Genomic DNA, 24,370 nt, shown 5'->3' on the forward strand with positions numbered 1-24,370 from the left:
AGAGAGCTGTGCTGGTCTCTGGCGGCAGTGTCACAGTAACCAGACTGCAGCATAAGAAAAACTGCTAACAGAGCCAACAGCTTCCAGCCAGCAGATCAGCTGGGTCCCACCTTTTCCCAGAGGAGATCCTTCCTGCCCACAGATGCTCTGGAGCAAGGCTCGTGGGACACCTCTCTAAAAGGTGAGTTTATGTCACTGGGTTCTGTTAGTCTCAGAGGGCAGGAAGTAGAGGAAGAATCAGCCCCACAGTCTAAAGACAAATGCAAAGACAAGAAAATACTGCCACAGAAATGATCAAAGCAGACAACTGTGTAATAACGTTTCTTGCCTGGAATAACGGGTGCATTAGCTGGGCTCCCCTTGGCTAGACTGCCAGCTCACTGAGGTGAAGACCAACCCACTCAAATTTACACCCCAGCTAGCAAGGCTCCTGGTTAAAAGGCACACTTTAAAAATAACCACGGATGGATGTTTATAGAACGAATGCTATTTAATGTGTCCCTTCCGGAAGCCAAGTGTTCAGAAGAGGACTCTTGTACTCCCTGTAATCCAGTGTGTCTGTTGGGCACACAGCAGCCAGAACATTCAACAGGTGTAGTCCACAGGCAGGCCCCCTGTTTTCCAAGCAGGGTGGAGGTGTGGCTCTGTGGTAACTTGCCTGAAAAGCACGACCCTGGGTTCAGTTTTCCAGCAACTCAAAATACAAAATAAAACCTCAAACCCAACCAACAAAACAACAGTTGGCCATTTTAGGTCATTTAACATAAATTCAAGCCAAATCATAGTGAAGATATTTGTAAGAAGCGCGCAGCTTGAGGTGCGCCTAAGAGTACGCTTCCTTCGAAATCAGTCTAGAAAACACATCCAGGGTTCCTTGAAGGACCGAATTTTGGTTTCTGAAGAAAGCAAAGCTGTTTCCCCGGGTAGTAGCAGCACCTCTACAGCTAGCCCTGGCAAGGATCATGCAGTCTGTAATTCTCGGCGCGCCCCTCGCATTTACAGCGGATTCCAGAGAAAGCCTTCCAAACTGGCTCCAAGCCAGGGGGCCGGAGCCAGCCCCGCCCCACCCGACCGCCACCTGCAGAGATGGGCGCCCCGCCCACATCCTGAGGTCACTAGGCTCCGGGCCGCGCCGGGTTGGGCTCCGGGGATTGGCCAGAGTTCGTGACGTCACGAGCCGGGGCGGCCCCGGGCTGGCGGGGCCGGGAGGTGCTCGGGTTCCTTTCAAGGCGGGCGGTGGGGTGGGGGCGGGGCGGAGGCGGAGCGGGCGGTGTAAACAGACCCGGGAGCCGTGAGCCCCGGAGGAGGCGCGGGCGGCGCCGCCATGGACTTCCAGCAGCTGGCAGATGTCGCGGAGAAGTGGTGTTCCAGCACGCCCTTTGAGCTCATCGCCGCCGAGGAGACGGAGCGCAGGATGGACTTCTACGCCGACCCGGGCGTCTCCTTCTACGTGCTGTGTCCGGACAACGGCTGCGGCGACAGCTTTGTGAGTATATGCGACGGACGCGCTCCGCTTCGCCCGAACTCCTCCAGGGCGTCCGGGTGGAGAGGATAGCGGTGGCAGGGGCCAGGGCGCCGGGGAGCGGAGGTGTGGCGACCTCTTGGACCATCCCGCACCCAGCGCGTGGCTAAGAGCATCCCAGGGGAGCCTATGTGTAGCACCCACCGGGCGGGGCTCACAGTCCCTGCGGCAGGATCCGAGGTCCGGGAGCCGTGTCAGTCCCCCTCGGGTCTCAGACACAACTCTGCAGCCGCCGCTCCCAGCAGGGACCCCTCCCCAGCCTGCGAGTCTCTCTAACGGACACAAAGCCTCTGTCCACACCCGCAATGCTAGATCTTTTGGACCCTCTTTGCGGAATTACGCCCTGGAGCTTAAAAATGCAGGCGCGTGCACGCACGCTCGCTCTCCAGGGCACGCCTATCCCAGGTCTCCTGCTTCCCTAGCTCCTCAATGAGCTGCCAGCAAGTGTGTATAGCCCATGCGGGTTCTGGCCTGCCATGAGGCTACTGTCTCCCTACCGAGGCCATTCGGCTTTTCCAGAGGTAGAACCCCCACACCCCGGTCCAGAGGGACCAGAACCAGAAACTACAGTGGCTAAACCTTTGGCTTGCATCCCTCCCACTAGGTATTCTGGCACTGGCAGTTTAGAAAGGAGATGCGAAGAGCACGAGGTTGTGATAGGAGGTGTGGAGGCAGGGCGGGATGGCGCGCCATGGAGTGTTTGTAAGCTCTGTAAATAATAGTCCCCAAATGTAAGATGGTGGCAGCTGGGGAATGAGGGTAATCGCGTGGTCGCGTGGTCGACAGCCTGAGGCTGGAGGCGGTGCTGCTGCAGAGGGAGATGGGATGGTGCATGGTACATCGACCAACTTGGCTCATCAGGTGGAATGACAAAACTGGGCATACCCCCCAGGACCCTGGGTCGGCACACCTCATCTATCCGTGGAAGTTCAGCCTAGGATCGGTGAGACCCGGACAGGACAGGTGCAGGCCGGTGCACATCTGCCCAATAAAGTATGCTCCTGGCTTTGGGTGGCAGCTAGATTTAGGTTCTGTTCACTTGTCTTCCCTTGAGTTGCCTATCCACAAAATTAGTTCTCTAATAACAGTTCTCTGGCAATCCTTGAAGTAGACCTGGCAGTCTGATACACAGCCAGAGTCCTGCAGATTTAAAGTTCAGAGAGACCTGCTGTTCCCCACTGTCTTTGTAAAAAACCCTTATCGGAAACTAAGGATGTAGCTCAGTAGAGTGCTTGGGTAGTGTGTGTAAAATCCTGGGTTGGATTTCCCAACACTGCAAAAGTGTGTCTGTCATGTGTGGGTGTTGATGGGGGGAGGGGTGTCACAAATCTGTAATCCCTACCCTTAAAGGTGGAAGCACATGGATCAGAAGTTCAAGGTCTTCCTGGGAGGCCTTGTGAGTTCCAAGTCAGCCTAGGATCCTGAGACCCCACTTCAAAAATCATACCTCACACAGGGCGGTTTTCACAGTGGAGACAGGCTATTGATTCATGTAAGCTCAGATTTGCCCTTACTTAGAACCTGAGCAAAGCGATGGCTGGCCATTCAATGCAGGAGATAAGGAGGATGGAAGGGAATTCCTTGGACACACTAGAACTAGAACTTCCTCCAAGTGTCTGGAGGCGGTGATGGACAGGCTGCCAGCCACGGGTGTTTTGTTTTGTTTTGTTTTGTTTTTTAGTTAAACTGCCCTCGAATCTGCATCACACCAGGTGTGTTAAATGCTTGCCTTGGGAATCTTGTCGTTTTTCTAGGAATATCTGTGAAGCGTTTGAGGAAATCCTGAGTGAAGTAGCATCTCTGCTATTTGGAGAGTTTGTTAACAGTAAGGCTACTATATAGAATCTTTCAGTTTACAAAGTTGAAGATCACTTAAATAGTTGCAAACACCGGTGAAGGCTTGTTCTTTCCTTGGTCAGAGCTGTCCAACTTGCCGATGATGACACTATGCCTATAAGGATAGCTGGTTAGCTCTGAAGGCATGTAGCAATGGTTAGCCCTGATTCTGTTCAGACACCCAAGTGCACAGTTCTGTCTGTGTTCTTGGGAACATCACTCTCTGCTAGGTTTAAACAACTGTGTCCTCCTGTTTCCTGACTTCAAGTGGCAGCCTCTTGTCACTGAATGCCTGGCAGGACTGCTTCGAAGCATGTCTAGCTTATGGTGCTCCTATTTGGAAGTCCCTGCTAGTGTCATCGCTGTAAATGTCATTGCCATCCACTCGATAACTTCCAGCCTCCAAACCTCCTAACTCCCCCCCTCTTCCCCACTCTGAGTCCAACATTGTGAGGAAGGCATATGCAGAGCCCTTTTCCTCCATGCCTGTGAGGGCACTTGGGGGTGAACCCTCACATGGTTTGTCTCTTCTTGTACCCAAGCATCCCGACCAGCATCTCTAAAGTAGCTAAAATATGATCCGGAGCTGGGCATGATGGGAATCCCAGCATTCGGGAGGCAGAAGCAGGGGATCTCAAGCCTTTGTGTGACCTGTCTCCTACCACTTCCTACAACATAGGCACTTCCTGCTCAGGGCCTTACCACTTGCTATTCTTTGCCTAGAACACTCTTGCTGGCCATCCAGAGCACAGTCTTTTGTGCTGGAGACCTAGATTCAGGCCCTCATGCTTGTATAGCAAGCACTTTATCCACTGTGCCATCTGCTCAGCCTTGAAAGTTGTTTCCTTTCTGGGCCACACAAAAATTCTATGAGGTAGATGTTGTACCCATTTTACAGGTGAGGAAACTGGGGCTTAATGTGTAAGAGACTCTGAAAATTGTCCCATGGTAGTTCCACAGGCTCAAGAACAAAGATGACTTTGAAGGCCACTCCAACAGGGCAGCTCCTAGGTTCTTTGTTGTCACCTCACCTCACAGGCTACCTGCCGATGTAACCCCTTTCCAAACTGCCCACCATGTTGGGAATTACGGCTTTGCAAGTGAAAGGAGGGGCTGTGCCACCCAGGCAGAGGGGCCAGGAACTGACAACTAGCCGGCAGTTCTCTCTTCTACCAATTCAGAAAGATCATCCCCAAGAAGGGGATTGTGGGCAGCCATTCAGGTATGGGGGAACAGAACTATAGTGTATGTGAGTGTGTGTGTGTGTGTGTGTGTGTGTGTGTGTGTGTGTGTGTGTACATACACATACTCATGTGCCCTTGTATGCTCACAAATGTGCCAGTTTGTGTCCAGTTGGAGCTCTGGCTGCCCTCCTCCGTTGTCCACTAATTGAAGAGTGCCTACAGATCACCTGAATAGAAATTACTGATTGCGGGGACGGCCGGTTTCCCTTACAGTTCCACCGCTCTGACAACCTGTCAGAAACATGTTCGGATGCACATTTTTGTGCAGTTTCATCCCCTCTGATCCAAACAGTAGCAATAGTCATATCATTAAAGGAACAGCATTCACGGCGGGACTCGTGGTCAGCCCTTACGTGCGTGTTTACATGGTTCCCATCCGTGAGCGTGTCTGTGGTGCATTTACATGGAGCTGTGCTGCGGTCCTGCAATGGTGAGAAGGAGGAGAGGCATCTCCACACCCGCTACTTTTGGTGGCTCCATCCAGAGTGGGATAACCCTACTGTGACCCATTTCTGCTGCGAGCACTGTATGAGGAGCCAAGCGCACAGTGGGAACACTTCATAGAAAAAGCTATTCCAGGGGGGAGCAAAGCCGCTCGTATGGTTAGCTAATCACGAAGAGGATACGATGGGGCGCTATGCGCCCAGATGATTGGGAACGAGCAGTTACTTATCTGCTAATTGATAGGCGGCCTGTGACTTTCAGACCTCCTCTAAATATAACCATTGTCTGTGACTTACACATGGCTGTGCCAAGGCTCCCTTAAGCAGCAGGCATCGAGGCCGTTGAGGGCACGCAAGCACAACCTCTATGGGGTGTTTTCTGCCTTCTGCCGCCTGTGTAGCCACAAGCCAGGTACCTAACCTTTTGAGCACCAGTTTCCTCCCTGACAGAATGCTCAATACAATGAGCTGGCTGCCTTAGTTATGGCTGATTGTGCTCTCCCCACTGGGTGTGCAAGTACATTGGGTGCCACAAGGTGGCTTGTGGTTTCTGTATTGTCTGCTATGTGAACAGATAGCAATTTTAGATGAAGAGACACTAAATAAAAATAGAGCAAGAGTAGTAGACACTCCACCCTTCAGCCGGGATGGTCCCTGGGGATATTGGTTTTAGGAACTTTTTTAGATGCCCAAATCTGAGGCTGCTCAGGGCTAGTATGTGAAATGATGTACACACGCCCTGCACCTAACCCTGGATGCCTTACCTGGGTTACATTACTTAGAGGGGTTAGGACAATAGAAATGTGAAGTAAGTGGGCTTTGCTTTATGCTGTTCAGGGATAATCTGTGTTCTGAGCCCCTCTTGGTCTCACTACTTCATAGCTGCAAGTCTCACAGCATGCTCCCCTCCCCCCAGGACAAGAAGGACTCAGTGGGATTGAGTTAGCTTAGTGATCTAATGTCAGTATTTTGATGACCAGATCTCGTCATCTTTCTATAGAAAGTGGAACACACTCCCTGTAGGTGACTTTCTTGTGTCGTCTTAGCTGGATGAGCTCAGACCTGATGTAACAGAAAGAGGTGCGGGTGGCCGGAAGTCACAGTGCTCCCATCCGGGCACTTGCTGTAGGAGTGGCAGGTCACTCAGGGTGGGGGCAGCGAAGGCCAAGTCACTGCAGCTCATGGCTGTGGTCAGTAGTGGAACTGCTTGAGTTCTCCATGAAAATTTGAAATGTAGCCCACCTCCGTTAAGAAACTCTGGGTGGGTCTGGAAGTCTGCATCAAGCATCCAGGCGACTGTCAACCATTAACCCTAGATCTGCTGTGCTTTCTGCTCCTCAGCAGCCCCTGCTATCACAGGAGACCTGCAACTCACGGGGGCTCCAAGCACCCTCCCTACCCAGGGCAGCCAGCATTCTTCAGTCTGACCTTCCAGCTAAGCTGTTTCTGTGGCTGCAGCTGCTTTCTCCAGTGCCTCCTGTAGTTTTTCCCTGGCTAATGTGGGTGTCTGGCTATATGTGCTTGAAGTATTTTTTCAGCTGTGGTTACAGTGGCTGTACCGTATGACCCAGGACTCTGGGACTTCAGCCACCCAATTTGTCTTTGTATGGAGTTAACGACAGACCCTGATTGGAGGCTCTGCCATCTCTCCTGGTTGCTTGCTCTCTTCTCCAGTCTGGTTTTGTGTTTCTTTCCTTTTATCATTTTTTTCTTTTGTCATCATGCACACACACACACACACACACACACACACACTTCAGGCTTATGTCTCAGGTCATCCTGTCTTGTATTCTAACATTGCTAGATACCTTTAGTTTTGAAAGAAGTAGTTTAAATAAAATTAAATACTTTGTGTTTGTAAAGACGGTAGGAAAAGAACGATTAGCAGTCTGTAAATGGTGTCTTAGCAAGTTGTCGTGTCCTCTTGCGTCTGTCTGACCCAAGCCCCATGTCTCTTCATTGTACCTTGCAGACAGTGATTTTAATTTACGTTATTTCCTCATTTTTCTGATTTATTTATGATTTTGTGTGTATGAGCCTTTTGCCTGCATGTCTGTATGTGCACTGCGTGTGGACCCAGTGCCCACAGAGGTGCTGGCTACCCTGGAACCGGAGTCACAGACAGTCGTGCGCTGTCATGGAGGTGCCAGGGAACTCACCAGCTCCCCTCCAAGAGCAGCAAGTGTTCTTAACTTCTTAGCCACTTTCACAGATCCTTAACTTTTTTTTTCTCTTAAGTCCACAAAACCCACAAGGCTGGGACTCTGGGTAAAGCTAGACAAATAGCTGAAGGCTCTTTAGGCAGAAGACCCTGTCCTGGGGTCCAAGTCTAAATTCTCCTACATAGAGCAATAAATAGCTCCAGAACTGGAGACAGGAGATTGTGTGTGTGTGAGAGGGTGGGATGAAGAATGTCTTCCTGAGGCTAAAGAAGCTTAGAAATGTCTGATGCTCTCTACCGCCAGGCGTTGGGCATGCAGACGTTCTTATAATGCCTAAACGAGACGCTTCTGCTTACTTTGTAATTTAAAGTCCAAATGCACTTTAAAAAAAGAAATCTATAAGGTTTTGTTTATGAATTCATTTTAGATTTGCCTGCTTATGAATTGATTAACCCAAGTGGCCTAGGAGAGCAATCACAGCAAAGTCACCCTGGGTATCGGGTTTACTCATCCTGTGACTCCTGCCTGTGGCAAGTGGGAAGCCCAGCTTGGTACCCTCTCTCACTGCAGATGCAGAAGGGAGAAAAGCACCCTGTGCCCACTACATACAGACCAGGCCCAGGCTGCCAGACAGCACTGTGCACGCACTGATACGCCTCTAACTTTGACTTTGCACTGACACAGTGCCTAAGGGAAGGCAGACGTAAAGCTAAGGCTGCTAGGTATTTACCCCACGTCTACCTTGGATTCAAATTTGAAAGGATCTGGAACGCTACAGATGTGGTGTGGAAGCGAGCACGGTGCAAAGCTTATTAGCTAAGCACATGGATGGTCTGGCTGCGTCTCTGTCGACTGAGAATAGGCAAGACAATGAGCTGAGTGCTCTGTAGTTAGCCTTCCGTGCGGTGTAAGAAGTAGTTGTATATGTGACATTCAGCAGCTCCGCTGTGTTAGGGTCTGTGATAGGGAAGGGTCTGAGGAGCTCTCCAGTGACTCGGTAAGGGAGTGGAGGGAACACTGGAGGAGACTGCTGGAATTAGAGCAGCTGGGCGGGTCGGAAGGCCACCATTAAGACAGTGACACGGAAAATCGGAGTATGGAGCTGACATATGCACCTGCTTGTCCCCACTTAGACCCCAGCTGTGTGGAGAATCTACACAGCCCTTGTTAGACATCCCACGGTGAGGATGAGATGTGGTCATTGGGTGGCAAGCTGAACTTTGTAGGGTGATGCCCGCTCACGCACATGAAGAGAAGCAGGCGGAGGATGCTACGGAGACATCTTGGACCATCTTCTAAGTAGGTCTTGTCTCCTGCTGCCTGGCCTCTGTGTCTCCTTCCTTTGTCCAGGCCTCAGCACTGCCTTTTCAGTTGAGAGCCTTGAGACAGACCTGTGGTCCCTGTGGGGTGTCCTGTGTTCCTGACCCGTTGGTTCTGCAGAACTACTGCCTCTTCACCCGGACTTCAACAGTCTGTTTCTCTAGCTTCTTCTAGATCTTTGACCATTATGGGGAAATCTTGCTTTAATTTGAAAGGTGTTGTGACATGGACTTCCTCGCATAGATAAGTGCTCCCCAGCCTCAGTAACAGCAGCAAACCTGGTTGCAGATTGTTGAGCATATGATATGTTGATATGTTGAGCTAGTTTGAACATGATGCCAGGGTAGGATGTCCTCCTAATGTGCCTAATGTGGACCCTGAGGAGGAGACCAGGGTGCCTACCTGATTCACAGCCGACTTTGCGTATCCTCCTAAATTCATTTTATTCTGAGGAAATTTACCAACATCCCCACTCAAGGGCTGATCTGCAGAGGGAACACCTTGTTCCAAGTTCATGATTACAAACTAGTTAATTAATTCTTCAGCTGTAGCTGGAGGCAAAGTTAAGGAATTTGAAGGCAAAGGCTCTGATCTCCCACCCACCCACCCCCACCCTAGCTTTTAAAGTCACCCTTGGCCCCACTGAGAGGCTGGGTGGGGTATTACCTGTTGGCCTCACTGGTGAGACCAGCAAGCTCCTGGGAATTCTGGGAATTCTAAGGATTTGACATGGATCCCTTGCCATGCAAACAAATGAAGAAAAGGGGGGTGGATTTCACTCCGCAATGGAGGCTGACTTCGAGGGAGGGGCTCTTAAAGCTGTGGGATAATGACTGTGTTCTTTGTTTCCTCCTTGCCGCATGGGCTGCAGCACGTGTGGAGCGAGAGCGAGGACTGCCTGCCCTTCTTGCAGCTGGCGCAGGACTACATCTCTTCCTGCGGCAAGAAAACGCTCCAGGAAGTCTTGGAAAAAGTCTTCAAGTCCTTCAGACCTGTAGGTGCTGCCCGGCTTCAGAAGCCACCCTGTACCCCTCTGCAACTGCACCTTGATAGCAGGGATGGGTGGGAAAGTGGGCAGACCCAGGATTGTTCTCCTGTCTGCTTGTCTGCCCTGTAGTATAGAGATAGCAGCCACCGTGGGGAGGCTGAAAGCCAATGCACCGTTGCAGATGCACTATGGCTGTTTGGTGCAGGGCCAAAGGCTGTTAATAGCCCTGGTTTAGAAGTTCTGACGGTGGAGGCACAGAGCCTTTACGGGACAGTGGGGTAATCCAGTTCCCACCCAGTAAATGGGGTACTCCAGTTCCCACCCAGTAAATGGGGTACTCCAGTTCCCACCCAGTAAATGGGGTACGCCTGTTCTCACCCAGTAAACCCCAAATCCACCCGGAAGCCATGGTTTTTGTTCGTGTTGCTTTGATTTTGCTTTTTATCGTAGAGGGGTTTGCACCGGGGTGGGGGGAGGGGTATGGCTGGAGATTTAGATAAAAGGATGCCCACGCTTATGCCTGTGGGGAAGGGCGCCTTTGGATCATGAGTCCCTTCTTGTCTCATTTCTCAAACACACTTGCGTAAAGCCTGCCTCCCCTCTCGGGATCTCAGACTGTATCTCCGTGGCAAGCGGGTGGTCTGCCTTCATGCTAGCTGACGAATACTCGCTCCTAGTTTGATGGCTTTGTACTTCCCTCCCTTCCATCGTCAACCCCAGCATCACAACATGCCCCGCCCTCGCTTGCTTCTTTGCCCACTCTGGTCGTAGTGCACGTGTTCGGTGGTGTGCTGTGGAATTTCTGTGTATTTCTCAACTGTTTCCAGTCCTCTCTACTAAACGTTTCAAGCTTGCTTTGTAGTCGTCTGAACAGGGAGGTTGGTTGCGTAACAGCCTGTCTGACATTCAAACACTTCAAGGTTAGTAAGTCTGCTTGGCACCCTTCATGTCTCCTGCTCCAACATCTGGTATCCCTCGTTTGTGTGTGGCATTGTCTAAGTGCAGGTCAGCGTCTTTGTGAGTTTGTGGACAGGAATAAATGGAGACCCAGGAGGATAGTACCTTTCAGAGAGGGCTTTTGTTGGACCTGCTAGGACTTGAGAGCCTTTTAAGCCTGAGGTGGCCTTCGCTGCTTGATTTATAGTTCCTAGGCACTCTGGGTGATTAGAAAAAAAAATGAAACAAATGAAAAAGCCAGGCTTCAGACCTTGTCTCTATGAGCTCATTGTCCCAGGAAGGTGGAGCTTTGGAGGCCTCCTGGGGAAGTGGGGACCCCGCCTGTTGTAGTTGTTCCTTTAGGGACCCTGGGCTTTGGCCTGTATGTATAGAATACTTTCTTACTTTCCCAGCCAGGTTAGGCTGACCTCTCTGGCTTCCAAGTTCTCACTGTACTTAAGAGGTCAGTTCCATGTCTAATGCTTAGAAAGACGTTAGCTGTTCTCAGTGGAAGGGTTGTCCTAATCATTCAGTCCACCATTAGAAGATGTGGAACTTCAGTAGTTTTGGTCTGGGAGTCTTCAATGAGAGAGATTTCAGATCAGCGGTGACCATGGGGAGAGCCAGGGGGAGGGGTGTCAGGCACAAAGACAGCTCTGAAAGCCAAGGGTTAGGAGATTGCCTGTGTTCCTGGTATATGAAATATCCAAGGAGCTACAGGGTTTGGAGTTGGGGACCTGGGCACTGTGAGAGAGGAGTTCAGGAAGACATAGGGTCTCATAGCTGTGGAAGGACTTGGGTTTGCCAGCTATGGAGAGCATGAAGAAATAGAACAGGGTGGAAGGGGGTCGGGGGAAGGTGATGTCCTTTCTTGAGAGGTGCCCTCTTGCAGACTACAGAGCTCAGATTGTCTGTCAGCAGGAAGAGGAGGACCAGAGCAGAAAGCAATGCCGTCTTCCAGGCAGATGTGAGGCCAGCTTAAAAATGGCAAAAGTGGAACAAGAGACCGGGATGCTGGAGATGTCTAGAAAGCAGGCCCAGCTTGCCTGGCTGTTGAGTTGAAGTGGAGTCTAAGCAAATGAGGAAAGATGAACCTGAGTTTCTTGGCATTGCCATAAAGGAGCTTCACAGTTGTAAACTGAGGCAGGGAGGGCTCGTGGGAGGAAAAGCTAGGGCCTGGTGCTCTTAGAGCTGAGTTTGGCAGGACCAAGAAGTCATGGGGAAACTTGTGCCCCTCCTCTCCCTGCTGCTCTCACCTTCTTTGAAATAAGGCACAGGCAGGGTTTGGCTGCTGCTCTCTTAGTTGAGAGGAGACCTTATTATCCAGTCAGGAAGTGTCTGAGCCAGGAAACCAGTGCCGTGTTTCCCTGGATGTTCTTGGGGTGTCAGTAGTTCCATAGTGGCATCACAGAGACAAATGTATTCATCTGTGACTTAAGACAGCTGCATTCTGGGTGTCAGGTGTGGGACTTTAATATGCCAGTGTGCCCTCTTCCCGTCATGACTGTTTTCACAAGGTCATCAGCCAGTCACCTGCCTTGTGCAATCTCTCCACAGAGATAAGGACATATTTCTCTGTAGCCTTCCACTGCCCCCAAGGGGCTTCGTCAACCCTGTTTACTTGACCTTGTTAAAGCTGGGCCCTCGGCAGCCGCAGCCTGAAGAGCAGTATCACCTCAAAGCCCTGCCACCTGGATGGAGCTCTATCTGTGGGCTGCGTTCCCTTCATCTTTCCTGCCCTTCCTCCACCAAAATAATCAATATCAGAGAGCCTCATTCCACACACTCTGAGATCTGACTGGATCTCTGAAGAAAATGTCACTCTTCCCCCCACCCCCCTGAGCCATCCTCCCCCCTTCTGTTTTTCTTCTGTTTCATCAGATTTCCCACAAAAATGTTCTAATTGTCTATTGCCAGCGCCCTGTTCTGGAGGGTAAAGGACAGCACAGCACATTTGGCTTTTGCCTGCTGGGAGCTGATTAGGAGGAGCACAGAGCAGGGTGAAGCCAGGGTAAAGGCAGAGCCTGTGTTGGCTCAGGCATCCTGCACGATGCTGTGTGTGAGAAATGCTAGAAGTTAGGGAGGAAGTCACTGAGGATCTGAGTACCAGGCAATGGCTTCCTGCAGGTATTCCTAGAGACACACTGAGCAGGAGGAGAGCTGACCCAGGCAGGGCCCATCTGCCTGGCTTCCTGTCTGAGTCCTTAGAAATACCCCAGGTAGGACAGAGTGCCCTGACCCTTGCTACATGGCTTCTTGCAGTTTTTGTAGCCTCTACATTTCCATGTTTAAAATGAGACCAGCTCTTATTTCACTGTCCTGCAGATCCATGGGGAATATCTAAATCAGACCACCAACACACAACTTTTCAGGTCCAGCTGCTCCAGTGTCAGGACGTGGTCACTGGATGCAACTGTCCATCTTTTCATCTAGACCGAACCCATTTCTCTCCACTAGAGCAGCCTTCTGCCTCACAAGGGAGAATCTCAGCCTGATTCTTACCTCCTCACCAGAGCCTGTCAGATCTCATTGGCTCATGAGTGCAAATGACATTGGCACTCGCTGTTGCGACCCACTGCTCTGGCAATGACCTCAGAGGTGATTAGAAAAACACCCTCAGGTGACTGTTGCTGGCCATCGAATGATCGACCTAGCTAATGCACCAGTGATAGCAATTCTTGTCTCTCTAATGGTGACCATGGTGGTCACATGTGCCTCTTTTTCATCTCTTATTTGATGATGAGTGACAGACTTGATTGCTGATAAGCAAGCAGAGCGAGAGAGAGAAGAGACGGTCTCCTGCTGCCAGATTCCCCCTCAAGTTATGTGAGCATAAGGGATGGCTGCTCTCTCAGGGAGGAGCCTCCCTCCCCTCTCTCCTTCATGGAGGTTGGGCACTGTCCCTGTGTTTGTGGCAGTGTTAAATGCTGTTTTGGCTAACATGATTGTGATGGCCCAGGTTGGTTACAGTTCATGTGGCTTCCGTGGCTTCTTCCTCTGGGTGGCCCAGTCTTATCTCAGAGGATGCTGTGACACTGTAGGAAGGGTTCCTACCAGAAAAACACTCTTGATTCTGAACACCGGTGAGAGGGAAAACCATGTTTTAAGGCTGCATCCAGTGGCTGGGGAGGCAGGGAGGATACCACACAAGAAAATCTTCATGGCCCAGAACAGTGCAATCCTTGCTTCTGTTCCTGCCATCTGGTCAGTAGCCTTGAAGAAGGGTAAGACTCCACCACTGCCAAGCTGCCCAAGTGGGACAGAAAACCCAAGAGAAAGATATTTTTTCTTGCCCATGTGGATTTGCATGAATGACATTAAAAATTGGACATTTAACCTTTCCATATCTTTTGTTTTCTGCTCATGTTGTGAACACTCAAACCTTGTCATTTTTAGTCAGGTGGTGGCCATGCCTTTAATCCCAGCAATCAGGAGGCAGAACAAGGCAGATCACTGAGAGAGGTCAACCTTGTGTACAGAACAAATTCAGGACAGCCAGGACTAAATCATGTCTCAAGAAAAGCAAAAGAAAAAACAAAACAAAGCAAACAAACAAAGAAACAAAACCTTGTCGTTTTTAGGAAGGACGGTGCCAATCCCCCCACCACAGCGTGTCTGCCGCTCCTGCCAACTCAACCCCTACCTACATCTTGCCTCTCCCTCCTAATGTAGAGAGGACTCATGAGGATTGAAACTCATCGTGAGTTTTAGGACGGGCAATTTTAAATCCCCCAATACTTTAACTGGTCTTTCTGCCCAGAGTGGGGCTTCTGGGCCCCCTCAGAGCAGAAACGCAGAGACAGGTCCCTCCTCAGGCTCATCGTGCCAGGATCTGCATTGTAGATAGTGTTCTTGGTGAGTCAGAGACATGGTCAAGCGTGAGAGATGCTGCTTCTCCCTTGGAAGAAGCATGTGGGGAAACCTGAAGCCGCAAGGACATACTGTATTCCCCAACCTTCTAGCAGATTCAAGATGTTCCAGACTCTAGAGGCCGCATACACCTCCACTCCCAGCATAAAGACATCATCAGCCAAAGGTGGCTGATGTGGGCTCCTTCAGGGTGCCACATGCCAGTCACAGCCTCGGTTAATTTGCACTTCTGTTCACAGGACCTAAAATTAGTCCCATAGGTAACCAGGGTCTAGAGAATGTTAATTCTCAAGTGTGGCAGCTCTTCCTTTCCAATGGAGGCCTACATAGCCAGGGAAGGGTCTACTTTGAGGCTGACATTGCAGAACTAGAACTTTGTGTATGAAGTCATGTGGAAGAGTAAGGTAGGAAGCTCGGCAGGGGAAGAGGTGTGGTTAACTAATTCATTTGTCTGCTGGATCTACTTCCACAAGGCATGCTGAGTCCATGACAGGGGACTGAGAGCTACATAGGGCATGGGTTGGGGTTGAGTAACCCAAGTATCCCATGAGGAAGAATGTTTACAAACCTGCCTTGGCCGTACCATTCTTACCCATGAATGTCATGGCTAACTAAACTACAGTTTCTCTCTGGGTCTCAGAATCCTTCAGAACCCAGCTTTCCAAGTGGCCAGTTGCCACCTCAGATCAAATTGGACGGATGCATGGCAGTTAGTGGCATTCCACTCTACAGAGTGGCCTTGTGTCTCCTCTTCTGCTGCTCAGATGATGCAGAAGCTCCTGGTGCTGCTCCATCATTCCTGCTTTGTCAGACGCTGCAGCGTTCCTCTCGCGTGACCGTGAGAGCTGTTGTCAGCATCTCTTCAAATGAAAACGGACTGGCAGCACAGCAGCTGTCCGCTTTCACTGTGACCTTCTCTCTCAGGAGGCAAATTTTATCTTGGATTTCTTTAGCATGTGGGAAGGAGACAGCATGTTGTGAGACAAGGGGGCTTCTCTTTCCTTCCACAGACAGGTGAGATCGGTGTGCCAAGGATGGACAAGCTCTCGTTGCCCTTTCCCAAGTGAGCAGCAACTTTCTGGCCTGTTGGCTGCCGTTGAGTTCTCCAGAGACAGCATGCATCTGCAGTTGTCTGTGGCCATCCTGACTCGAGACCAGACATGCCTCACAGACGGTTTTGCCCTGCCTGCTTTCCTGGGGGTCTGAGAGTGAGCGTCCCAGAACTTAAGAGTATAGGCATTGTCTTAGTTGGGACATCTGGCTTACTGTTCCCTCATTTGAGCCACAGGGAGAGTGGAGGAGGAGTAGCAGGGTGATAGAGAAGCCACATGAGGAATGAACGGGCCTACCTTTAATGTCTTAATGCAGTTAACGTTAGGTCACTGGGACCACTTAGTTAAGTGGCCTGAAGGTGACAAACCTGGGGTGAAATGCCTCTTGGTCACTCTTGACTCCATCATCCCATACAGATGCCCAGGAGCACTGAGGGCTGTGGCATTCTGCCAGCACACAGTGTTGGTTTTTATTGATTGTGAGCGATTAGTGCTAATCGGTATTAATGGGAGACCAATGGCATTAAAAACTGTTGTCATGGGCTTACCACTTAAGGGTGCTCGTTCTTCTAGAGGACCTGAACTTGACTCCCCTCACTCACACTGGCAGCTCACTACCTGGCCTGTATTCACCACTGCCTGCCCCACAAGATCCTACACCTCTCGCTGCCAAGGGCACCAGTACTCAAATGTGCACACCAAAAACATAGACATGTATGCGTTTGCAAAACTGAAAAGTGTTTATCTTGAATTTGTTATGTCTCCCTGATCATAATCATAGGACATCATAGAATGCTTGTGGAACAGATATGAAAAGGAGAAATGATTTAGAGCGACTGCAGGGCACCCAGGTTTGATCCCCAGAACTCACATGATAGCCCACCAACATCCTTTACTCAAGTGTCAGGAGATCTGAGGCCCTCTTCTGACCTCGGTGGGCACTATGCATGCACATAGTACACATACATACTGGCAAAACATTCATGTACATATACACACATATACACACATACACACATACGTACACACATACACATATACACACACATACACATGCACATGCACATACATATACACACATACATATGCATATACACACATACACATACATGTACATGAGATACATGCACACATATATAAATAAATGTAAAATAATTTAAAGATGAGATGGAAAAAAAGTTGTTCACAGTCCCAGTTTTGTAGAAATACTTTACACCACACACACACACACACACACACACACACACACACACACACACACACACTAAGTTTTTACAAAAAATAAAAATGGCCAATGAGGCGGCTTGGTGGGTTATAGCAGCTGCTGCCAAGCCTGATGACCTGAGTTCAGTCTCTGGGCATCACGTGATGGAATGAGAAAAACCAACTCTTGGACATTATCCTGTGACCATATACATGCCGTGACATGCATGCAAACACACAGACTAAATGTAAAATTTTAAAAGAAAGCTCAATATTTGAATATATTTAATCGCAGTCTTTTTTCTCTGTGCATTCCATATGAATTTTAAGAAAGTCTGTATCATAATTAAGTTTTTACACTTTATATTCATCTTATTAAATGATTTAAAAATTCAATTTTAAGTATATGTAAGGTGTTATCTTACTAACATGCCCTAAAATTTAACCCTTTGCTACTGTACATCCTACTTGATTTGTATTTTTGTCCACGTGCCACTTATAATGAATAACCACAAGTGTTTGTGGGGAGGAGATAAAAGCAGAGGGTTGATTTGGGGACATCAGCACTGCTTGTGGTGGGATTCACCAACACCCTGGGTGTGGCGAGCAGGTGTACCACACGTGAGGTTTGTGGGGCTGTACCTCCCCCAGGTAGCCATTGAAAGCACCGACCCATTTAGACTCAGTGTGACCTCTGTTACACTTCTGAAGGCCGTGGTGGGGGAGTTGAGTCTGCTAAGCAGGTGAATTTGGACGTGTGATGCCTTTGAACTTCTGCCTGGAATGCTTACAGCTGCTGCTTTTCTTGTCCGATTTCTTCTCTGTAGTTGCTGGGGCTTCCAGACGCAGATGACGACGCATTTGAAGAGTACAGTGCAGATGTGGAGGAGGAGGAGCCAGAGGCGGACCACCCCCAAATGGGGGTCAGCCAGCAGTAAACTTCTAGGTCACCTTGCAGAAGGGGAGTAAGCCCTGTGCACCCCATGGGGTCCTGTGCTCCTGGGGTAGCCCTTTTGCATTAGCTCTTCAAAAACAGAACGTCTGGCTCTCGGCATCCAAATGAAAATGAAATACCTTTGAAATGACCACACAATATCTGTGATGAGATTTGCTCAGAAGTGACCAGAATTTCGGCCCCACTTTGGCGGGGGTCTCTATGGAGATGTCTTGGTAGCTTTTGCCTCTTTGAAGTTAGAGTCCATGTTGTGGCTGCCTGTTCCCTCTTGAGTTTATGTTAGAGAATTAATGTTTCCTAACTGGAATGTGGAGAACTCTGAATGTATTAAGGATGTGTTTTGAGTCCTCACAGGTGACCTTGCTGAGGAAAAGCATGACGGAGGAGAAACGCAGCCTGAATGTTTTATGTACCTTTTAAGTGTCCGTCAGTGAAAGGTTTTGCTTAGAAAGCATGAGTTTTAATATCTAGTCGTGATCTGCACACGTGCAAACGCAGAGGGTGAGAGCGGCTGAGGCTCCTTGGAGAGTTCACCATGGTTGCATTAGTTACCTGGGCATGTAGCAGCCAGCCACTGGCCGGTGTAAATGTTTCGTGGTTGTTTGATCGTTTTTAAAACCTGCTGATTCCAAAGCCACTTTTAAATTCTTAGAGTGGAAAGTGTAGATGGGGCAAAAGATATAAATGACTGATGTCTCTAAGCTATTTATAAACCTGCACATGAAACATTTACCTTTTCTCTTTATGATGAGATGGCAACTTATTACATCATGGGGACAGCCAGGATCTGAGCAAGTGCCCCTTAAGCTTTGAAGCCATAGATAAGGCTAACAGGAAAATAAACTAGGATAAAAATATTAATATAATGGAATCCTTTGCTTTCCTAATCTTTTATTCTTTAGAGAATGTCAAGAAAGGCTCCCAGTGAGTTAATTTATTTAAAAATTATAATTAAATCCTCCAGGGAACCTACTTGCAGTGAAATTTTAAAGGGGCATGAAAGCAAGAATCTTAATTACGGGAATGCTTGGTTAAAGGAGGATGATTTTAATGATCGGGACACAGAGACAACTCCCAGAAGTGACTGCTGTCATTATTTAGCCAATAAATACTTAGCAGGACATTCTCTGATGCCATTGTGAGACTCTTCTGTGTCTCAGGTTCTCATAACTTAGGGTGCAACAAGTGTCCCTTTGACAATGTTTGATTCCTCTGTGCTTCTGGTTTGGGAGTGTTACACACACACACACACACACACACACACACACACACACACACACACCGGTAGTATTTTAAATTAATAAAAAAAGAAAATGAAGGTGAAGACCACGACCGCCTGTGCTGACAAAAGCTTGCATGGATGGCCAGCGTGTCTGGGCATTCTCTGTTTAACCCAGGAGCAGTTCGAAGGGTGCCACACTCCTTGGTGCATTGTAGAATTCAGCTGCTGGGTGATGTCACACACCGGTTTCCATCTGCGCTTTTGGACCTGTGTGTTTTATTTTCTGGGAGAAGCTTATTAATGATTAATTCCAAGCCAAGTGACTTCTCTTGAAGTAACCCATTAGCAACGTCAGACTAAGTGCTCCTTCCAGGGGGCGAGGTCCAGCCTTGGCAGTCCTACCCATGGTCCCACCTTGTGAGCTTACAGCAGGGAGACTGAGCTCTCTGTCTTGTAGATACTGTCTTTTAAATATGGTAGGTCACACAAATAAATGGCTTTTTCAGCTAAATGAGGACACCTGAGCTCTGTTCCAAGGTAACCTGGAATTTTATACACAGAGGCTCCAAATCTAAATTTACATCTGCTTGAGCATTAATATAAGATGCATATTTTATCAAAAACGTATTTAAGCGTTGACCAGATATACTCGGTGTTACCACATTAATGTTCTCTATTTGTACACACTGAGCTAAGACTCCTCCTAGTGGTACAGAGGGCTGCTGAATCTCGTCTTCTGCCCAGGGGTCAGAAAGAGAACATCCCTGGGTGTGGTTGATTCCCAGGGCAAATCCCAGAGGCATCAAGAAGTCCATTGTCCTTGCAAACCCCCTCCTCTCTGCTGTTGTGTGTGTCCCTTCCAGTGCGGGCTTGTGTGCACACCCGAGCCTACCTGTTCCACAGTGAGACAAGTTTGACCCCTCCCAAGCCTACAGAGCTAGGCCTTTAGTGGCAGCCGTCGAGTGGGAGAAGGGTCTTTGGAAGTTAGGAGAGACACTTACCCTGGGCTGCAGGACACTGGCAGGTCACGTGACTTCTCTATGAACAGGGCTATTTGCTCTTGTAGCTTTAAGCGCTCTCCTAAGGTAGCTGCCGCAGGAAGCGTATGCTCAGAAGAGCAGCAGCCCAGGGCACTGAGGGAATGGGAAGGAAATATTTTGTTATTTTGCCAAAGATGGTGTCCTTAAGATGCTGGCCATGCAGCTACTTTAGAATATGGTGGCCAGCAGATGTCCAGATGCCTGGAGCCTGGGGTGAGCGCTATCCCAGTCAACTGACGAGATTCTGTCACTTTGAGACGTGGGTAAGCAGAGGCCGCAGAAGATGGTATGTCTTCCCCTGAATGCCAGGGACAGGCAGAGCTGCTCCTTGCCCCGTACACTGAAGGCTTTGGAGGTGGTAGGCAGGCCACCCAAGAGAGGAGATTGATGTGAAGACTAGCTGGAGGAGCATGGCGGTGAACACTTTGCTTGTTCTATCACTCAGGAAGAGAAAGTGACAGTGAAGGCTTGGTAGGTAGCAGACAGAGACAGTGCACATAAACATATAGGGAAAGACTGCTTGCTGGTCCTCGTGACCAGCTGAAATCTGAATGACGTCACTGACAGCACTGCAAAGGTGGATCCTGTCATTGAGTGACCCGTGGGGACATTTTCCTCATATCTGCCTGGTTATTTTCCTCTGCCTGGTGATGGCGCTGAACCAAGCAGGCTTCAGACATTGAAAAACAGAGCCAGGTAGGGTAGTGAGGCCTGGTGCAGTGCCTAACATCCCTAGGGTTCAACCAGACTGAAGGGTCCACTTGTGGCACCTGGGCTCGCTGCAGCATACGCTACATTCTATGTTTCCATGACCAGAGCACAAAACGTCTGCTCCGTGAGAAGATTGTCCTTGCACGCTGGTGTCAGAACTAGGTTTGCAGTGCTCGTAAGTCAAACTGGGGGGGTGACACCACTGCTCAGTGCAGACAGAAATCATTCTCTAGCACAATGCATGCCTCTGAATATTGTTTTGGTTTCTCCGAGCACAAAGAGTATGTCCAGGGTGTTGTGATCCCAGAGCGGAATTTTTAGTTATTGCATGCTAAAACTCACCAGTTGGGAAACAGTTTAATCAAATCTGGTTTTCTCCAGTGAGAGGAGTGTAGGGATGGACAAGACTTAATGTGTGCTGGGAGGAGGTGAACGGGGGCAGTGAGGAGTTAGGTCTCCATCCATCTGAGTTGTAAACAAGGCACGTAGTCCACACTTACCTCCTGGACCACTTGTGTTCTTGACTGTCTCTAGAGAACTGGGTGCTTAGAGGATGCCGGTAATGGCTTTGTGATTTTCAGATGCCCCCTGCCAAGCCGAAGGCACAGCAAATGTCCTACACACTTGGTAGAATGCCTTCCCTTAAAAATAAAATCCCTGCCAGGCAGGGAAGCTTGCCTTCAAGAGTGCTGGCTTAAGAGGGGCTGTGACGGCAGAAGGGGGGCCATGCCTGCTCTCTCCTCCACTGGTGCTCCCGTGTCAGTAAACCCAGGCGGAGGCTCCTGTCCCTAGAACAAACCTCTCGGGAGATGCCATGCGCGCCTTCTTGCATCCTCTCCAGAGATGCATAAAATGTTTTTACGTTAGAAACATTCCTCTGGCATACAAACAAGTTACTTTGGTCTGATGGCAGCTAGCATGACTTGAGAAAGTGAGGTCTTCTAGGTTTCATACAGAGTAGGTGTAGAACTTGCCGGGACGCTGGTAGCCTGTGGTCATTGGCAATGACCTTGAGCGTTTTCTGTTAGAAACCCACTCACCGCACTGCAAGGCTGAGTAGTTCCGAGCAGTCAAAAGTGTGCATCAGGCTACACAGGAACTAGCGTTCGGTTTGATTAGGACTGTGTTCCAGTTGTTCGGTATTAGGAGGGAAGCTAGCAGTGTGCTCTTCATAAACCACCTTTCCCCAGGTGTCCTTTTTGCTTCTCAAGGTTCTGTTTTAGTAAGAACCTTCTGAACTAGCAGAGACCAACACTCTGTACAAATGCTAGCCTTCTAAAAGGCACTGAAATAAATATTCAGTGCTGGGCAAATCGGAGCCCAGCTTTCCAGCCAGTACTTATTTGTGTAAAAGTGAGATTTCTCCAGAGAAGCAAATCGGAAGGAATAAAAACAAGGGGTTTTGTTGTTTGTTTCTAGGTTTTGTTTTGTTCTTGGATGGGGAGTTTTTCCTGTGTGATGCATGTGCTTTCTTTGAGTTTGTATTTCCTTTCAGAGAGCTCTCTTGTAAGTGACAAACTGTGAAATGGGTTGCCAAAAACTGTGTCCTTTGTTAGATGCTTCAAAGGGAACCGTGTAAATTCTCTCTTCACCTTGTCCATCTGCTTCCTCCTCCCTCCCATGAGAGCAAGGACCACATCCAAGGATGTAATTACCATACACTTGCAATTAAAGAGCCTTCCAGCCCTGGTGCCTTTTGTCTTCTTTACTCAGTCTGCAGATTTCGGTTACATCACTGTGTGTGATGTATAAATGAAGAGCCAGACTGTGGACACTGGGGCGGGAGGGAGCAGTTGCATCAAAGGTGGGTTGGAAGGTTAGGGGTTCACACATTTGGGAGCGTGTAACTGTCTGGCTAGTGTTCGGCAGTTCGGTCGCTCCCTTTCAACTAGTACTGGTTTCACAGGTGAGAATTCCTTTTTGCAGACCTAGTTAGGAATGCTTTGTGGTCCAATTAGAAATCCATATCCTTAACGACAGAATGCCGACAGAATGCTGTCTCTTCCACACCTTGCTCCCAGCTGCTTTTATTCAATAGACAAAGGCATGTCAGAAGGAGCTCTGAAAGTTGGCAGGAAGTTTCACTCTTTGTTTAAAGATCCATATTCTCGCTCCGAATGAGGGGGTCTGTAAGCTTCAAAATGGCTTCGCAGCCCCAGCTTGAGGCTGTGTGTGCCTGATATCATCGGAAGTCCTTGGTACCGATTCCAGGTCCAGAGAAAAGCATTCTAAGGCTCTCTGGTCAAAGACCGGCTCCAGAAGGGCCATGTAGACAGATTTCTATCATGAGAGAACTCCCATTTCTATGACTTGATCACGGGCTCGGCTCCTTTACGTGCAGGGACAGATCTCAGCATTACTCATCTCTCGCCGCCACCGCTAATCTCTGAAATCATCTGGCGAGAGGAGGGTTCTGGCCTAGACAGGTCCCTGACAGTCTGTGTGGCACTACACACACACACACACACACACACACACACACACACACACACACCATTCTTTTGATTTCTCATGGGTAAGAGTAAGCCCAGTGACCTTGTTTCTGATTTCCCTTGGGGGAGGAGCATCAGCAGAACACCTGTACAGCCCTCTGTAGAGGAGGGAGTGCTACAAGGTCCCATAAAGCAACAATGGTGACCTGCATGGTCATGCTTTTCTCAGGATCCCTTTCCCAAGTGAAGATCCACAGCTGTATATTAGCTCAAATGCTTGGAGGTTTCCTCCTGCCTTGCCACACACCCCTTCTCCTTATAGTAGATTGCAGGATTCAAACTACAGCCAAGAGGGAAGGATAGTGTTCCTTGCTTAGGGATATAGTAACCACTCTGGTTTCCATAGTGAAGTCAGGCAGGTGGGGTGGGTACCACAATATCCCCCAGGGCGCGCTGCACACGCATGGGTGGATTCACAACACGGGAAAAACAACCCACACTCCAGTATTTGGAGACTCCCAGGGCTGGGTGTCTAGCCCAGTGTCCTGCTGAGTTAGTCAACCAAAAATTCCTCCGTTTGTCAGGCTCAGCCATCTGGCAGTTTGGAAGCAGGGTTGAAACGCTTCTAGAACCAGCTGACACTTTTCCTTTTGATACCATAAGTGGCACAAAGCCCCTCTGAATCTCTAACCCATCTTTCCCCTTTTTGGAATAGAAAACAGTGCCGCTTTAAAACCAAGAACCAAAAAAAAAACAAAACAAAACAAACAAACAAACAAAAAAAAAACCTGGGCAAGCTGTGATTTGCAGCCAAAAAAGAAATGTGAAAAGAACCTAACATTTTATTTTCTAGGGAAACAACCCCAAAGCGGATGTCGATGCCAAAGTGAAGTGGATCCTCTGGGATGCCTTTTAATTGGAAGCCTCTAGAGGTCAGCACAGTATAAACAAAGGGCTTCCTAATGCTGAGGCCATACATCCCTCGGGGAGCAACCAACCAGGGTGGGGCAAAAGGCAGTTGGCACTGAGGGCACAAGACATGAAACTGTGATTCTTCAGAGCAGCCTGCTAATCTCTGACTCCAGTTATTTTCTGCCCTGTCTTTTCTGGTCTATCCTTGCAGCTCCCACACCCAGGTAAGTATCGAACCGTCCAGTGAATGACAGAGGGACAGCTGGAGCAGCAGCTGGGTTATACGTTACACTGGGCAGACTCAGGTCAGGACTCTTTCTGCTGCCGGGTAGCACTCGAGATTTGCTATGATGGTGTCTACACGGAACTGCTGCTGTCAGTGGTCTTGGAGGAGAACCTATGTCAGGTCCTTAGAGCCGGCCGGAGAGACAGATGAGGAGGGGTCAGATGGGAATGGGTGACTGCAAACTGCTGCACACCAGGACTCCAAGCCTAAGGCGCAGAACTTTAGGCAGGGATGTG

At 49.2% G+C, this 24,370-nt stretch overlaps 1 protein-coding gene across 2 annotated transcripts; it reads left to right on the forward strand.

Annotated features, from left to right (window-relative positions):
- Positions 1–1,229: 1,229 nt before the first annotated feature.
- On the forward strand, positions 1,230–22,195 carry Mturn (maturin, neural progenitor differentiation regulator homolog). Of its 2 annotated transcripts, XM_008762880.4 has the most exons (4): positions 1,230–1,486; positions 9,399–9,521; positions 17,404–17,499; positions 17,886–22,194. In XM_008762880.4, exons 1-4 carry the CDS (start codon positions 1,325–1,327, stop codon positions 17,949–17,951), a joined length of 447 nt encoding a protein of 148 aa, XP_008761102.1. In that variant the 5' UTR covers positions 1,230–1,324; the 3' UTR covers positions 17,952–22,194. The 2 variants fall into 2 exon arrangements, with proteins under 2 accessions (XP_008761102.1, NP_001007646.1); NM_001007645.2 differs by having other exon boundaries at positions 1,280–1,486; positions 17,404–22,195.
- The last annotated feature ends 2,175 nt before the right edge of the window (positions 22,196–24,370 follow it).

Source organism: Rattus norvegicus, chromosome 4 (genome assembly GCF_036323735.1).
Source record: "Rattus norvegicus strain BN/NHsdMcwi chromosome 4, GRCr8, whole genome shotgun sequence".
Taxonomy (NCBI): Eukaryota; Metazoa; Chordata; class Mammalia; order Rodentia; family Muridae; genus Rattus; species Rattus norvegicus.